Below are 19,110 nucleotides of genomic sequence, written 5' to 3' on the forward strand. Positions count from 1 at the left end.
CTATCAAAGTTACTACACATGTATAAGAACTTCATGACAAGTGTTACTGTATTACCTTGTATTACCGTCTCACTCATTATGAAAATATATTTGTTAGTCATTTTGAAGCTGCAAAAGTGGTCCACTCTAATGCTGATGTGATTCCATGTTCCTCATGTATTTAATTCTAGGCTATAGTTTATACTAAGATTCATATCTGAGAGCCCTCCAAACCAAGTGCTATTAATCATATTGTAATGAAACAGGCAGGGAGCAGGTCTCGAACCCTCGACCTCCTAGCCCGAGCGCTTATAAACCCAGGGTCGTTACACTATATTTACTGATTGTAGGTTTTGGTTCTTCATCAAATATTTGGCAGCCATAAAAATAAATGTTTATATATTCAAAATACTTTAAAATATTATTTGGTTTTCTGATACCTTTATTTGAATATGAAAGAAAATAGTTGCATTTTAGTTTTACTCTATATAAACTATATTTGACAACCTTGAGTTATCTGCACAGGTCTGACACACACACTCTTCATGCTCATTATATATGCTGCTGCTGCTACTCAAGTTCTTTTTTCTTACTCTTATGATTATCCATCCTGATGACTAGTCACTTTACCCTGCCTATATATACATATCTACCTCAACTACCTCGTACTGATCCTGTACATTAATATGGTACTTGTACTCCCTGTATATAGCCTCATTCTTGTGTATTTTATTGCTCTTGTGTTATTATTCAAAATTTTCTTATCTAACTTGTGTTATTATCACATTTTGTCTTATCTAACTCTGCATCGTTGGTAAAGGTCTCGTAAGTTTTTTTATGGTAAAGTCTAAACCTGTTGTATTCGGCGCATGTGGCAAATAAAATTAGATTTGATAGGCAAGTGGATGTTTCTATAAGAGACCTCACAATAGCTTTGTTTCTGGTATTATACTGCCACCTTGAGGATGTTACTGCAAAATAACATGGCACACTTTTTTTCCTGCAAGCGAAGTTGATGTACCTTCATAAAAGCCTACATCTTCACCATCACAAAACGATTGGAACTGAAATTGAACATATTGTAACTTAAAAAGATTGGAATTACAGTACAAATTTCCAAGCTATGATGGCACCCCTCACATATGTCTATTACGACTTAAACTTTCTCTAGTACCAACCCACTATCATCTGATCAGTTAGGTGTGGCAATTGTTATGTCGAGGTACTACTAGGCAAGACAGCGAGAACCTTGTAACTAAAAGACAGCAAATCTTCAGGTTTGTACATTCCAGTGAATTATATTACAGGACTACAAAAACATATAGCTATGCACAACTAAATTCAACAAAGAAGCCCATTGTGAAAAACAAATATTTTCGTGGCAGATCCAAAAGTGATTTTGAATATTCCAAATAGCCTAAAGATACTTTTTTCCCTAATGACCATACTGCATAAATCCATTAATAAAAAAGTGTTTTTCTAGGAATTTAAAGCATAAACCTAGGCTGCAGTAGACTATTCCTTGGTCAACATGCTTTCTAAATCTCAGTGCATCATTGTGATTCATGTCAGTTTATTTCAATGTAAATGCTACTGTCTCCCCCTGGGCACAGATTTAAATTCAACGTCTATTCCACGTTTTACATAATTTAACTGAAATTACGTGGAAACAACGTTGATTACCAGTGTGTGTGTCCACTGTCAGGACTGCCACCTCCATTCAGATGTATCTGCATCCAGTACGAATGAAGCTAGAGGTAGTTTTGCGAGCCAATATTAACTAGCGTTTTGCCATATTTTCCAGAGAGATCCAGTCATTGCGCTAACGCTAGTTAGCAACTTCCTGCAAACTGCATGCGGAGACGCACATAAAAAATGATATCTACGACTTCATCTGGCTCCGAGGTTGCAGATATAGGACTTCATTGCCAAAATCCCATAGTATCCATTTAAGCATAGGCCTTAAATAAATGACCTACATAAACGTAAAAAAGTCATATTTTTGTCAAATCTAAAATAACTTTCTACTGACCAGCAGATGCTGTATGAAGAAGTCCTATTCCCAGCACCAGCAAGACAAAACCCTTCATGTTGACGTTTGTCAATTCTGAAGTTGGCCTATGTGTTCTCTCCCATGACGGTTTATATGAAGGTTCTCTCTCTCTAACCTCACAACCAACCTCACTCTCCTGAGCGTAAGGCTGATGATGAAACATATTTAGCACCAAGTTAAAACGAGTATATCGTTTTTGAGCCAATGAGAATTTAGCCAGCTCAAGCATCTTTAGAATCCGGGTGGAACTAAGCAGCAGGTGACTTACGAAACTGAAAGCAAGTTGTGTGATTAGAACCAAAATCGTGTTGTCATTGTTCCTGGGGTTGGGGGCCTAGATATTTTCACTATTAACTTTGATGGCTTATTGCAACTCAAGATAATGTGTCTTAGATAATGTTTCTTCAGAGAGCGCATTTGGGTTCAAATGTAGTGAGACACTAAAGGTCAGTGACTGAAAAACCGTACACCTTTTATTTATTTTTATTTACTACATATGAAAAAATAATTTCTCATAGCAAATGTTTTTGATTACACCAGGGGCGCAGCTTTCACAGTGGATTCTGATTTTTTTATTTTTTATTTTTTATTTCACCTTTATTTAACCAGGTAGGCTAGTTGAGAACAACTTCTCATTTACAACTGCGACCTGGCCAAGATAAAGCATAGCAGTGTGAACAGACAACAACACAGAGTTACACATGGAGTAAACAATAAACAAGTCAATAACACAGTAGGGGGAAAAATGAGTCTCTATACATTGTGTGCAAAAGGCATGAGGAGGTAGGCAATAAATAGGCCATAGGAGCGAATAATTACAATTATTCCAGTTGCAGAGGGAGGTGTTTAATCCCAGGGTCCTTAGATTAGTGCTGAGCTGTAGTCAATGAACATCATTCTCTGTCAGTTGGAGGCTCTTCTTCATCTCTGTTCTGTTACTGCTGTATCTCTCTGTTACACTGAGATATTGTATGTGAACAGGCAGCATCCCAAACAGCAACACTCCTAACACTGGTTTCAGTATCAATGTGTCATGAAAACATGCCATCTATTTGTTGTAGGGGCAAATGAGGACATAGACAAACATACACACATGAGATTGAGAAGCAATACTCAATCCTGAGTGTCAGAGAAGTTAACTAATTGAAAACTGTATTCTGAAACAGACAACAATGTTGGATGACAGTCAATGGAGTCAATGCAGAAACGTACAGTAAGAGGCCACCTAAATGGACGTCCTAACCCTGTTTAGAATGACCCTGTATTATTTATGACTAGACTTATAAATTGGAAGACAGCTTAATCTTTGACAGGTTTATGTTGATGATGTAGTTCCCCACCTCTGAAATTTGACAGGTCCTTCTTTGGCAAACAGTATATCAGATGTATTGGGATAAAGGAAAAAGACAAATCTCAGTGTCTCTGTGACAATAAATCCTTTTAAGACAAGCCAGTCTAGATACTGCAAGCATGTTGTGGCAGACCTAAATACAGGAAGGTCTTGCAGCAAACTGCTGCTGTAGGTTTAGTTATTGGCCTATTCTCAGAGGGCTTACTGTGGTTTGGGAGGATGACACAATAGAGCTACATGTATCTCAGGCTAAGGTCTATGGAGCTTTATTTGGCATACTGGATGTAACCCATAGAAGTAGGTGCATCGTGTTGGATCTACCTCCATTTAATATTCAATTATCTTATAGCATCACATTGAAAACAGGGCAATAAACAAATACAGCATGGAAATGCAATGCAAAGTACTGTGCACACACACACACACATGAGAGGGGTGGAGTCCAACAGTGTTGAGTTAAGTATCACGCTCTTTCCTGTAAGAGGGTCAGCATGCAGCCATCTTGTGTCTATCTATCCTCCATCATGAGATGGCTGAAACACTGACCCATCAACTAGTTCTAGTAAACATGGTTTTTCATCTCCATACCGCTGAGTGGGATGCATTACATTGATAAAGGTTCTGTTTGTTATTGTCATGAACATTACAATCTTGCCATTCAACCAGGGTTTTTGTCTCACTCTATGTAAACACTTATGCAAAATGAAATACAGTGGCAGTAGATAATAGATGAAAACTCTTTTACCATCGATGTAAAGTAACTACATCGCTAACCAGGTCAAATGTTTTTGTTCACCAATAATTACTCCAATTCTCTCCCAGATGGAACCATGTTCTGGAATTCTTTAACACTCCCACAGTGTGTTCTGGTACGTGTGTGGAGGGGATAACCACATCAAGTTCAGTTAACTAATACGTCTGTGAATGGAAAGTCCCTGATAAGAATCATGAAAGGGACAAACCATCAGTCACAAAGGCTACAGTGAAGGATGAACAATGCCACAGTGCCATCTACAGGTAGACTGTAACTCTACTCAACACTGTTTCAGAGAAATCACCTGATGTCTCTGCCTGCCATGCTGAAAGAAGAAGTTGCCTCTCACCACAGATCTTAGATCAGATTACTCTAACCCCGTCCTAATATATAAACCATTTGATGGGTAAAACACATCCGACCCTGTATCAGTGGTTAAGGCAACTTTTACCAACTCCCTCTGTCATAGTCGCCTTTATTATCAACAGAGAACTGGCATTTGATTTGGCACATACACCAGGAAGTAAGACAGGCAGAGCAGAGGCCATAGCTTGTTTATCAGATAAATGTATTGGGTCATGGAATCCATCTTGTTACCTTTTTATCTGCATTCTGCGACATTCCGACTCAGGAAGTACAATCTATTGAAAATGCAGTTGATTTAATCTGTAGACTTTATACACAAAACATGTTAAGCCATATATGAATGGCATTAGAAGTAAAACATTTTTTTTGCCAATAAAAACATCAAAAATAAAACAGAATGGAAGAAGGAGTGACTGCTGGGTATGATGTTGTAGGTGACATGAAACAACACCAGTGGAGGAATTATAATCCAATAGGAGATGAAAGAAGTACAATGGCATCAGGCACCAGAGTGAAATGAGCAAAATAAATTGAAATAGAAAGTAAAAGTAAATGCCATTGATTATTGACATGTTTTAATGGTGACACTGATGAATAAATCACTTTATAGCTTGTTTATATTTATATTATAGCAGTAACAAATATGTTAAACGAAGGCCTCACTAATTCTAACAGCCTTTACCAGTTCACTAGTCTTCCTCCAGTAGGCAACCGGTCATTCAAATCCTGTCTTTGACATACAGATGTAGGATCTTGTTTGAGACAGTTTGCTACAGCAGGAAAATAATCCTGCTGCAACAGGAAATGGGAATTATTATGTGGATTATAATTCATGGGAATCACGTCTGAAATGTCAAAGTGGAAATTACAATCTTCAGAAGCCTTTTTAAACCTCAAATACACTACACGTTTAACATTTCCTGCATTTCAGGAAAGTTCTCCTGCAACAGGGTGATCAAATGAAGATCCTACATCTGTAGGTCTGGCTGGTCTGCCATGTTTGTTCCCATGGGTGAACTATAATGAGGGTTGTAGTTGTGTTTTTTTCCATACACATCTTATTAGTGATTACAGTAACTGTGGCTGAACAGCCCTGCTGCTGACTGGCCTGAGGTGTCAAAGGTCATGTAGTGTAGATGAGAGGAGCACAGAGAGTACTACAGTATAGCCTATGTACCAAAGATTGAAGGGGATGGTACCTGAAGGATGATGAGGTGTGATTTCAAGTATGAAACATCTGCCCATTCATAGTATTAAACACTAGTGAATTACTGTAAGTCTCTTCAGCACTAAAGCATGTGACCAGGGTGCAAGTTCTCTGTTTGGCTCCTGATTGAAGCTCCCCAAAGCTCAATATGAAGCACAAAGACACATTTAGTAAGTTAGCAAGCATTTGTTTCTGAAAAACAACTGTCAAATAAAACATTTAATCACACAAAAAATATAACTAACCTCCTCCAACATAGCCTGAGTGCCAGTTGGTTTCTGCTCTCTTTCCAACTCCTTGGCATGATAGCAGAAAGTGAAAAGGGAAGGGAAATGGGGATATCTAGTCAGTTGTACAACTGAATGCTTTCAACTGAAATGCGTCTTCCGCATTTAACTCAACCCCTCTGAAATCAGAGAGACAAACATACTGACACTCAGGCTACCTCCAATATGTCTGTTATAAAACTGTAAAGATCTGAGAAAATAATTTGTACACCATTGTTAAGAATAAAACTGCTATTGAATGATATTGTAGAGTATTAATGGACACCATGGAGTACGGATCACAAAACCCCCGGGATACATGGGGTCTAAAAAGGTAGCATCATTATAGTTTTATCAATAGTTTTATCATTGATGTTAACACTTCCAAGTTTACCTGTGTAGCAGAAAGATAATCCAAAAGCTCAGAAGTTTTTGTTATTGTCTAATTATTAAGACAATAGTGATTCTCCTTATTCCAGGATGTTGACAGTGTGGCACATCATAGCTTTAGAACTTAGTTTGTAACATCTAACAACTTCACTGCTTCAGATTAGCAAAAATTGAAATAACTCATTTTCAGTGAAAACCCATCTGTTTTTGATTTTCAAACTATTTTAAAACCTATAACCCCAATATGAGACCCAGTTATTGTAAAAAAAAAAAAAAAAAGATTTTTGTCATTGTGGATTTTAGTTGTGCAGTTATTAGTTACAAGAAGTGGTAACAATTTCCTTGACACCCAGCGTCATAACACGTTATGACAGGGTCATGACCATTTCATAATATGTCATAACAGCTGACATAACTTGTCATAACCTGTTATAATATGGTCATAACACTGTCGTGACACATTGTTTTAGGCCTGTGTTGATATGTATTGCGTTATTTTATGGCTGGTTGTGACACCTACATAAGACTGTAAAAACCCGCACAACCTATCACACAATGCTAAACATTCCACTACATCGTAGCCTATGTGTCAACAGTATGTTTCTGATATATATATTTTAAATTGACCATATTAAATGATCATTGTAATTGTGCACAAATTGATGTCAGACATGCACCTACCCCTATGCTCTGTTGCTGATGAATGGGATGAATTCAGGAGCAGATTTCAGAAGCAGGACAAGGCACACTATTTTTGACTGGTGACTGATATAAGGGCATATTTGTGATAGGCATATTTGGCTTATATGATTATGATGGTCATAATGCTTCATGACAGTGTCATAAAGTGTATTTTCTACAAGTTATTTAAAATATTATCAAAAAAACATGACTGAAAGAATTCATTACATCAAAAACAAAGGATTTAAGAGAAACTTTCAAACAAAAGGAAACATCTTGGTAATGAAAATAATGATTGTAGGTGTCATAAACAGCAATAAAATAACGCAATATATGTCACAACAGGTGTAAATATATGGGTCATGACAGTGTTATGACCATATTATGACAGGTTAAGTCAGCTGTTATGACATATTATGACATAGTTATAATGTGTTATGACACTGGATGTCAAGTAAAGTGTTACCAAAGAAGTTATCACCAGATATTGCTATTTTAGAGAAATGTGTCTTTGTGGCTGGGTGCACATTACTTTGTGGATTTTAGTTGTGCAGTTATTAGTTACAAGAAGTGGTAACAATTTCCTTGACACCCAGCGTCATAACACATTATGACAGGGTCATGACCATGTCATAGTATGTCATAACAGCTGACCTAACTTGTCATAACCTGTTATAATATGGGTTATACAATAAAATTGGTAGTAGTTACAGTCTTATCTCATCGCTGCAACTCCTGTACGGACTCGGGAGATGCGAAGGTCGAGAGCTATCCACCACCCAACCAAGCCGCACTGCCTCTTGACACAATGCACATCCAACCCGGAAGCCAGCCGCACCAATGTGTCGGAGGAAACACCGTACACCTGGCGACCTGGTCAGCGTGCACTGCACCCGGCCTGCCACAGGAGTCGCTAGTGCGCGATGAGACAAGGATATCCCTGCCGGCCAAACCCTCCCTAACCTGGACGACGCATGTCGCCGCCCCATGGGCCTCCCGGCTGCGACAGAGCCTGGGCTCAAACCCTGAGTCTCTGGTGGCACAGCTAGCACTGCGATGCAGTGCCTTAGACCACTGCGCCACCCGGGAGGCTGACTTGAGCCAAATCCTACCTTGAGATACACCACATATACAGAAGTATGTGGACACCCCTTCAAATGAGTGGATTTGGCTATTTTAGCCACACCTGTTGCTGATAGGTGTATAAATCAAGCACACAGCCATGCAATCTCCATAAAAAAACATTGGCAGTAGAATGGCCTTACTGAAGAGCTCAGTGACTTTCAACCACTTACTGTTGGCCTGAACAAAGCCTGAAACAGAGATAAACATGCTGAACATACATGCTGATGTTGAGGGTTCAGTTTCAGTGTTTAGGGTTTGATCACCTGTCAGCTTTTCACACAGAGTGTTCTGTTCTTCATCCCTGTTCTGTTTCTGCTCTGTTACACACAGTGTTCTGTTCTTCATCTCTGTTCTGTTGCTGCTCTGTTACACTAAGATCATGTTTCTAAACAGAACAGCATCCCAAATAACATCACTCCTCTGCTGAGCTGAGCTGATTGATTGAATAGGACGCCATGTGTCTCAGACAGTGTCTCTGTACCTATCCGCTTCAATATGCTGCTGGCGAAGTTCAAATACTTCTTCAAAGTGTCAATACACTCCTTAGTGAAGTACCATTTGAGATATTTCAGATCCTTGCTGTTGTTGTCCCACTTCTGTTTGATGGTATCTGCCTGCTGTACGGAGGTTATCCATCTTACGGTCTTCATGTCCAATGAAATGAAATCCTCACCATCGTATCCGTAGTGATGGAAATAATCTTTGAGTTCAGTCTCATCATTCCACTCACAGCCGTACAAGTTCTGGATTGTGTGAACACCTGAGAAAGAGAGAGAGAGGTCTATCTACAGTAAACATGTATTACCCGGGCAACGGCCACTAGATATAAACTACTTTATTCATTTATGTAAGTGTGTGTGTGTGTGTGTGTGTGTGTGTGTGTGTGTGTGTGTGTGTGTGTGTGTGTGTGTGTGTGTGTGTGTGTGTGTGTGTGTGTGTGTGTGTGTGTGTGTGTGTGTGGTAACGCTGGGTTGAACAACACAACTGTGTACTTTCTATCACTATTCTCTCCATCATGGCAAACAAACAGGGTCATAACTTGTTAATGTTTAGCCATCAAATGTAATCTTTAAGGAGTGACACAACAGTGCATAGAAGACCTTCCGTTATTCTAACATGATGAGTCACTTGACTTTTGTGTGTCTCTGTCGCTCCGGGGTAAAGTTTCCCTTAGGTACAGATCTAGGATCAGATTCACCTCCCACAATCCTGACCTTAACTGTGCGTGGTGAAAGAAATATCTGACCCTGTATCAACTTCTACCAACTCCCTCTGGCATAGTCTATCTTTATTGTCAACAGAGAACTGGCATTTGATTGGACACACACCAGGAAGTAAGATGGCCAGAGCAGAGACCTAGCTTGCCTTGTTTATCAGATAAAAGTCCCAGGTCATAGAATCCTTCTGGCCACCTTGTTTCTCTGCATTCTGCAAACAGTCAGGAAATGATGTGACATTCCGACTCAGGAAGAATAAAAAACAAGATATTCTCTATTGAAAAGGCAGCTGATTTATCTGTTGACTGGATATACAAAACATATTAAGCCATATCTCAATGCCATTAGAAGTAAAAAAATTTTTTAAAAAAAAATAATAATTCTATAAAAGTATTTAGGGTTAAAATCTTTGCTATGGTATTTAGTTTGTTATTTCACACATAAAAAATAATACATCATGGAATAATGAGTGACTGTTGGGTATGATGTTGTACTGTAGGTGACATGGAAACACACCAGTTATTTTTTATTTTATTTGTATTTATTTATATTTTTTACCTTTATTTAACTAGGCAAGTCAGTTAAGAACAATTCTTATTTACATTGACGGCCTAGGAACAGTGGGTTAACTGCCTTGTTCAGAGGCAGAATGACAGATTATTACCTTGTCAGCTCGGGGATTCGATCTCGCAACCTTCCAGTTAACTAGTCCAACGCTTATGATCCAATAGGAAATGCTAGTAAATTTCATTGATTATTGAGATGTTAAATGATGATACTGATGAATAAATAACATTATAGCTTGTTTATAGTTATAACAGATATCTGTATGCCTCGAGCTATATCATGGATGGTCAGTCCTTACATCCATAGCTCTGTCTATGAATTTGAGAGTGGTAACATTTCTCCAGCCCCATAGCTTTTTACCAAAACAGGGACATGGAAGACCCCTTATTGTTTCTACTGCTTCGTATTGTAACCTGCAGTACGCTGTCTATGTTAGTGCAGTATAATGAAAAGACTGGCCCCTACTACCCTGACCAAGGGCTTTTGGTCTTGCTGACAAAGGCTTATTCCCTGTCAGTTAGACCAAAGGACTGAAAGCTCTAGTTGAAAGACTAGGAAACACTTACATACACCCATGTTACAATTTAATATTTCCTATATCTTTGTTGTTGTTGTAGGAGACACCTCATAACGGCTAACATCAGGGATACCCTTGTGTCTTATCATGAACAGGGTATGAAAAGGGTAGGGTAGGGTTGGTTTAGGGTAAGGGTTTGGTTTAAGGTGGTAGGGTACACGGTTTAGGATAAGGGTTTGGTTTAAGGTGGTAGGCTACCCGGTTTAGGGTAAGGGTTTGGTTTAAGGTGGTAGGGTTGGTTTAGGGTAAGGGTTTGGTTTAAGGTGGTAGGGTACACGGTTTAGGGTAAGGGTTTGGTTTGGTTTAAGGTGGTAGGGTACACGGTTTAGGGTAAGGGTTTGGTTTGGTTTAAGGTGGTAGGGTACACGGTTTAGGGTAAGGGTTTGGTTTAAGGTGGTCGGGTTGGTTTAGGGTAAGGGTTTGGTTTAAAGTGGTAGGGTTGGTTTAGGGTAAGGGTTTGGCTTAAGGTGGTAGGGTTGGGTAAGGGTTTGGTTTAAGGTGGTAGGGTTGGTTTAGGGTAAGGGTTTGGTTTAAAGTGGTAGGGTTGTTTTAGGGTAAGGGTTTGGTTTAAGGTGGTAGGGTTGGTTTAGGGTAAGGGTTTGGTTTAAGGTGATAGGGTTGGTTTAGGGTAAGGGTTTGGTTTAAGGTGGTAGGGTTGGTTGAGGGTAAGGGTTTGGTTTAAGGTGGTAGGGTTGGTTGAGGGTAGGGTTTGGTTTAAGGTGGTAGGGTACACGGTTTAGGGTAAGGGTTTGGTTTGGTTTAAGGTGGTAGGGTACACGGTTTAGGGTAAGGGTTTGGTTTAAGGTGGTAGGGTTGGTTGAGGGTAGGGTTTGGTTTGGTTTAAGGTGGTAGGGTTGATTTAGGGTAAGGGTTTGGTTTAAGGTGGTCGGGTTGGTTTAGGGTAAGGGTTTGGTTTAAGGTGGTCGGGTTGGTTTAGGGTAAGGGTTTGGTTTAAGGTGGTAGGGTTGGTTTAGGGTAAGGGTTTGGTTTAAGGTGGTAGGGTTGGTTTAGGGTAAGGGTTTGGTTTAAGGTGGTAGGGTTGGTTTAGGGTAAGGGTTTGGTTTAAGGTGGTAGGGTTGGTTTAGGGTAAGGGTTTGGTTTAAGGTGGTAGGGTACACGGTTTAGGGTAAGGGTTTGGTTTAAGGTGGTAGGGTTGGGAATAGGAGCTGAAGGCCCGGGCACCCATGGTGGAGAGGTGGAATGGGGGGAGACAAGGAGGCCAGCAAAGTAGGAGGGGAGGGAGTGGGAGAGGGCATAGACTGGGAGAAGATCAGAGAGGTAGGTGGGTGCCAGGTTGTAGAGGGCTTTGTAGCTGAGGAGGAGTGTTTAAAGTGAAAAACAAGATTGCACAGGGAGCCAAAGTAGATAGATGAGGATGGGTTTGATGTGTTCAGTTGATCTGGTATGGGTGTGGATTCTGGCAGCAGAGTTCAGAACCAGTCTATTGATGAGTTTGGTGGGGATCCGGTGAGAAGAGTGTTACAGTGGTACTGGGTCAGGAAGTAACAAAAGCATGGATGAGGGTTTTGGTGCTGGAGTGTGACTGTGAGCGGCGGAGCCTGGACACATTGCGGAGGTGGAAGAATGCTGGCCGGGTGCTGCTTTTTATGTGGGGTTCGAATAGAGAGGGAACTATCTAGGGAGACACCGAGGCTTTTAACTTGTGTTTACAGAGGGACTGGGGAACCATCTATGGTGATGCTTGGAGAGAGTGGATTTGGAGCCGATGGGCATGACCTCTGTCTTGTTGATGTTGAGTTTGAGGAGGTTCATGCTCATCCAGCTCTGGATGCCTTGAAGGCAGCTGATGAGGAGGTGGGAGGGGAGTGGTGGGTTGGGTTGGGTGGAGAGGTAGAGCTGTGTGTCATCAGCATAGCAGTGGAAGTGAACTTTGTGATGTTAGATGATGTTGCCCAAGGGTAGGAGGTGTATGGATTCTTCTGACAATAAGCATTCATGGTTGAGGAAGGTATTTGCACATTAATTAGTGATTAACAGGAATGAGGATTGATGAGGTTTGAATCATAAGCAAAATGTATTCAGAAATCCATTCCTTAAAACGATGCGGTTCACTACAAATCATTTATCCATTCATAATCATTCAGCAACTGTGAGATGGATGCCTATTTAAGTAGTAATGACAGTGTATCTAGTCCCACTGCATCAAGCTGCCCTCAAACATAGACATCTAATACACAGTAATAAATGCAGTATCAACTTTGTTCTGAAACATGTTGGTTGTTATCTAACAACCAATACCAACTGTAATTACATAGCCGTTACATAGCAGTTATTATGTAAGTACAAAGTACCATGTTTCCTCATTTGTTTCCAAGTGAACAGTAAGAAAGCATTTTCATCCAGCCCGGCACTATCACACCTGATACAGCCTAATGCAGTTAGTTGTATCTGCCTGAGATAGATTTCAAATAGACAGCAGATTTATTTTCTGAAGCACCAATATCTTTCAGCGCCAATATTACAGAGTCACATCTCTATAATCATCATTGGAGCGCTCCGCAATAATATCACACAATCTTCAGCTTTGTGGTTTCTTCTGGGTATCCTGCTGTGGAGACTTTTCTGGTGGGTCCACTTCTCTTCGCTCCCCTGAAAGGCCATATATTTCCTCATCATCCTGGCTGGTTCAGCTAGTAGTCCACTACACCTGTCACTAGTATAAACAACCCTGAACCATTACAGATGTTTGTATTCAAGACCAAACCTTGACTGAAGTAGCCCACAGCGTCCGAATCTCCAAGTAGAACGCAATTTGCATGTAAATAATTTGCTAATGTTGAGCTGAACGCATTCCTAGCTGTATTTTGTCTAACCTAGAAATTGATATGTTCCTTTTTAGCTATGTTGTTCTTTACGACATCTTTCAGCAGTTTATATTTCCTTATTGGCTCTTTTTTTTACCAAGCACCTTGACTGAGAACACAAGCTGTATTACAGCAACATACTGGGGACCATTTGCGTGCATGGAAAGGTGAGGGGTAGAATGGGCCAAAATGAGGTGTACAAAAATCAACATGTCTTCTCTTGTGTTTTTGGGGGGTAGGGACTGCCTGTCTTGCCTGGACCCCCCGGCCCCCCAGGTCCTGCATTTGCTGGGTGAGTGGGACCAATCACTGACACTCTTGCCCAGGCCACGCTGGTGTCAGATGTAAGCCCTAAAAATGTGGTTGTTTGCCTTGTTTATAATGGTGGGGATTGAGTCACAAAAATATCTTGAAATGAAGTGTCCAGTATATTGAAATGAAATGCTTCCATCACATGAGAATAATCTACCTGCTGTTTATGTGAGAAAGAACAATGAATGAAAGTAAAATGAATTGCTTTATGTATGTGTTGTACATGTGATAGTATTTAACTGCATGGCAGTACATGTTAGTATTTTAGTCAATTTTATAACTTTACATTAAATATGCAGTTGGTTATAATGAGTCCTAATACATACATTTGTGTTACAGATATCCCCAGACACCCTGGTGATTTTGGACATCTCCCAACTTTATGAACATTTCAAATAAAACAAATATTTCTATTTGTTTTTTCATATTTTGGTTGTTAATATAGGGTTAACAGTCAAGTTATCTACTTTGTCCACTTCTCACTTGCCACCGCATTTTTTGCAGTAAGGCTGCAATAAGTTGGTTTCATATATGTATACATCCTATTCATAATATTATAAATAAAGATAATACATTTTTTTAACAATCTGCCCATTCTTTTTAAAAATTAGTATTCAGATTGCTCATACCAACCGAGCCATATTGTAATGATCTTCTTCGTCTGATGAAGAGCGTGGTACGTGTTCATGATATTTATTTTAACTCAGAACACTAAGATAAAATAACAAAAAATAGACCAACACGAAACAGTTCTGTCTGGTGCAGACACAAAGACAGAAAACAACTACCCACAAAACCCATGTGGGCAAGAGCTACTTAAGTATGGTTCTCAATCAGAGACAACGATAGACAGCTGCCTCTGATTGAGAACCACACCCGGCCAACCAACAAAGAAATACAAAACATAGAACACAGAACATAGAATGCCCACACCAACTCACGCCCTGACCAACCAAAATAGAGACATAAAAAGGATCTCTAAGGTCAGGGCGTGACACATATGTTTAAAACTGTCAGCTCTGTCATCCATGGTCCAGAGAGAATGACATTTTACTGTAAACGTTTCTTATAATCATCTTAGCTGAATAAATTCTGGAAGCAGTAGGCATATCACACATGCATACTACCTTTACTCCGATCACTGTCCTTATTGTCATTACTTAAAGGACTGTGAAAACAATGAAAATGTCACAATATATTTAGGGATGCAAAAACCAGATATGAATCATGTGTTGATCTATTGTGATGGACGTAACATCTTCCTTTCCCAATCCATTGACTAATGACTTTAAACTGCATGTTTCTCACATGATGATTTAGGATGTTAACTAATGGGCTGTAAATGACAACCTACAATATCTACATCTCACCAGATAAAGGGTGTGCTGGAGTTCTCTCACTGAGTAGTAGAAGCAGATCATTCAATCAACTTTGCTTCTGATCCTAGACTATGGAGATATTGTCCACATAAGCAAGTGTGTATGTGTGTGTGAATTATTTTGCTGTATAAAGACATTTCTGCCCATTGCAACACTGTACAATAACACCTTTCTAAAATGTGTCTCGCGTTTTGGAGGGGCTGAATGTTGCTACAGCCGGGAGCGCGAGCATCCCGTTGGCCTACTTTCCCCTGATGAATTGGCATTTGGGTATGAAAGACAGACAAGAAGTCAGAGAAACATACAGTCAGTAAGCAACGTCAATAAAGGATGATAAAGACTAATTATCACCTAACATCCTAAACATGCAGCTGCACAACAGAATGAACACCTGGTAGACCACTTTCCATTGTATTAGACTACTTGTAGAAATTGTAGTCTACTTAAGGCCAATATGTTTCATCGATTCGTAACAGGGAACAACAGTCAATCTATTAAAAGGCCGACTTACCTTCAAATAGCACTGCCTTGCTCAAATATTTATTTCTCTCAATCTGTGTCCCTCTAGTTAAAACTCCAACCCGTGGATTACTATGTAATATGATGACATTATGTTTTATGTAATAGTGAATTTTGAATCAGGTATTTCAATTTATCCTTGTGTCTGTTCTTGTTAGTTTACACACATTTGGCTCATCCTTATCCTCTCTCAATTACAGGAAGTGAAGTAAATGTGGTAACACCTGGGATTCCCAGGGGAAAGTGTAATGGAACAAAGCTGGAATTTCAGGAATAAAATGTTACCATTGTGGAAGGTGGTACATGTACAGTATATCCTGAAAGAAGATATTGAATGTCTGACAGCAGTTGACAATGAATCATCTGACAAAGGATATGTTAATATGAGACCGATTCAAATATTGACAAATTAAAACACTGTCTGTTTGAGAATTAATCTCTAGAGGAATTCAAAAGACTTGTGTTGGAGTGTGTGTACATGAGTGTGTGTACATGTGGATGCAGATAATTGTGTGTTGTGTAATTAGTGGCTCTATTGTGTAATTAAAGATTGAACCCTGTAACGTCCTGACCAGAGTTCTTATGTGTTTTGCTTGTTTAGTGTTGGTCAGGACGTGAGCTGGGTGGGAACTCTATGTTGTGTGTCTAGTTTGTCTGTTTCTGTGTTCAGCCTAATATGGTTCTCAATCAGAGGCAGCTGTCAATCGTTGTCCCTGATTGAGAATCATATATAGGAGGCTTGTTTTGTGTTGGGATTTTGTGGGTGATTGTTTCCTGTGTCAGTGTTGGTGCCACACGGGACTGTGACGGTTAGTTTGTTTTGTCATTTTGTATAGTGTCTTGTTTTGTGTTAATTAAATCATGGAAAATTACCATGCTGCACTTTGGTCCTCAGATCCTTCTCGCCTCTCCTCGTCTGAGGAGGAGGACGACTTAGACTGCCGTTACAAATCCTGTCATTGCTTTCTATTGATTCTGATGGTACATGTGAGTATAAGACAAAATTCAATTGGAATATAATTTTTGTGTTTCAAGAAAATGTGTTGTATTTATAAAAATTCCCTGGAGGTATGTGTCATGGGTTTCATATTTCTTAGGGACTTGACATGGTACTTCCAGCCAACTTGACACAACTGTGGGAAGCATTGGAGTTAACATGGGCCATCCCTGTGGAACGCTTTCCACACCTTGTAGAGTCCCTGACCTGAGTCCCTGTGCAACTCAATATTAGGAAGTTGTTCTTAATGTTTGGTATACTCAGTGTATATTCCTGCCACTAGTCACTTTTCAGCCCTGTTTACATGTATATCCGCCTATCACTACACTGACGCTCTTGTACACACACTCACACCAACACCCACAGTACACACACCCACCCACCACTTATGTTGCTGGCATACTGTTTACTTTTATTATTGTAATTTATACAGCTACCAGTCACTGTCTCCTAATCCCCCCCATATGTACATATCTACCTCAAACTGCTCTAGTATCCCTGCACATTGTACATTTGGTATTGGCACTGACCCTGTGCATAGCTTCCTTTCTTATTTCTTTATTATGTATTTGTTTTATTATTATACTTTTTTGATATTGAATACTCTGCTGTTGGGTTAAGCATTTCACTGTACTTGCATGTGGCAATAAAATTTGAACTTGAAATATTGTTTTCATTTAATTTGTTTTTAATATTTTGGTTACGGTTTATCTTGCCTTGTATAGACTATTTTTAAGGAATGTTTTTCTTATTGATGGTCTTACCATCAGAGCTGTTAGATTAGTGTATTGCCAGGAATGAGCAACAACGTTGAGCAAATTAGGACTTTTTGTGATGGGATGTAATTAAGTCTTTGTTCATCTTCAAAACAGTGTTGAAGGAAACTAACAAGATGATAGAGATCAACCCTTACCTGCTGGGGACCATGTCTGGTAGTGCTGCTGACTGCCAGTACTGGGAGAGACTGCTGGCTAAGGAGTGCAGGTCTGTTAGAGCATGTTTTTGTGGGATAGAGTCCCGCTATGCAGCGGCATGTATTCATGGTTGCCAAGGGAGGACCCCCCCCACTCAACTCCAGTGTTGAGGATCAGCTACCTACCCTCACCACCTGTGGGCAGTCCGTCAGGAAGTCCAGGATCCAGTTGCAGAGGGAGGTGTTTAGTCCCAGGATCCTTAGCTTAGTGACGAGCTTTGAGGGTACTATGGTGTTGAACGCTGAGCTGTAGTCAATGAATAGCATTCTCACATAGGTGTTCCATTTGTCCAGGTGGGAAAGGGCAGTGTGGAGTGCAATAGAGATTCCATCAACTTTAGATCTGTTTGGGCGGTGTGCAAATTGGAGTGGGTCTAGGGTTTCTGGGATAATGGTGTTGATGTGAGCCATTACCAGCCTTTCAAAGCACTTCATGGCTACGGACGTGAGTGCTACGGGTCTGTAGTCATTTAGGCAGGTTGCCTTCGTGTTCTTGGGCACAGGGACTATGGTGGTCTACTTGAAACATGTTGGTATTACAGACTCAATCAGGGACATGTAGCTAGATGTAGTAGGCTAATGCTAACTAGCTGGATAATCATTGTCCATGCATGAAAGGAAGTTAGGCTAGGGAGCAAGCATTTTAGCCAGGTAGACTAGGATAACAAAAACTAAAAGTGTACTGTATGACAGGGTGATAGACCATATCGTCAAAATGAAAGAGAGGAGGATGGCATTGGTGTTTCTCTACAAGTAGGGTGTTTTACTTCTACACACACACACACACACAGAAATCAGTACCATGGACAGCCACATAATGTTTACCATATGTTGATTTGACAATTGTTTTTAGAATCTTTTAGTTGTCACTGTATTAGACTAAGCAGAGGTGATTTAATGATGTTGAAGTTGAAATGGTCCTGGAATAGTGGAGGCAGCTCCTGTTTCTTTGCAACTTGTTCTAAGTCAATTGTTGTTTAGTCTGAAAATGTCAAACATTAACTTGATTGACCATGCTGTAGGTCATGTAAGTGTTTGTACATGCAATATGCTTTATGGACTTCACTGGACAGAGGCTACTTTCTGGTTTTATGGTGAAACAAAGATTTGGTTGAATTTATTCTGCCACTGTCTTCTTGTCTCGGTCTTAAGCATATATATCACAGTCACAAGGCATATGAATCGACAGGTTATTGAGCAAACTACACAATTATCACAACACAGGTTATAATATGGCTTTTTTCCCTGGTGATTTTTTCCAATGGGGGGGGGGGGGTGGATGAAGAGAAAATGAACCAATCAATTTCTACACACTCAAAACAAATGCAAAAAGTAAAGTAAGCAGCATACAACCAAATCAATATCAACAAGTAACTTTAGTTACCATCTACTTAACGTTTTGGACATAATGCTTATCTAGACTAGCCCTCTCCTGTATTTAACTTCTTGGTCTGCTTCCAAGCCACATTAATGCCTTCATGTCTCTGGGGTGTTAAAATGTATCTGGATGTAAACCAGTGTTTCAGCACTCTGACCGCCTTGTCTCATACAGTGACTGACCATCTCTTTGTG

General features: G+C 39.9%; 2 protein-coding genes across 2 annotated transcripts in view; both read right to left on the bottom strand.

Moving 5' to 3' along the window:
• LOC139558981 (class I histocompatibility antigen, F10 alpha chain-like) overlaps positions 1-2,170 on the bottom strand; it is a 20,579-nt gene extending 18,409 nt beyond the window's left edge. The window contains exon 1 of the mRNA XM_071374554.1: positions 2,012-2,170. Within this exon, the coding sequence (XP_071230655.1) occupies positions 2,012-2,069 (58 nt within the window). The 5' untranslated portion in view covers positions 2,070-2,170. The remainder of the gene's footprint in view (positions 1-2,011) is intronic.
• Positions 1-19,110, bottom strand: part of LOC139558983 (BOLA class I histocompatibility antigen, alpha chain BL3-7-like) — a 220,857-nt gene that overhangs the window by 158,026 nt on the left and 43,721 nt on the right. The window lies entirely within an intron of this gene.

This window comes from Salvelinus alpinus, chromosome 29 (genome assembly GCF_045679555.1).
Source record: "Salvelinus alpinus chromosome 29, SLU_Salpinus.1, whole genome shotgun sequence".
Taxonomy (NCBI): domain Eukaryota; kingdom Metazoa; phylum Chordata; class Actinopteri; order Salmoniformes; family Salmonidae; genus Salvelinus; species Salvelinus alpinus.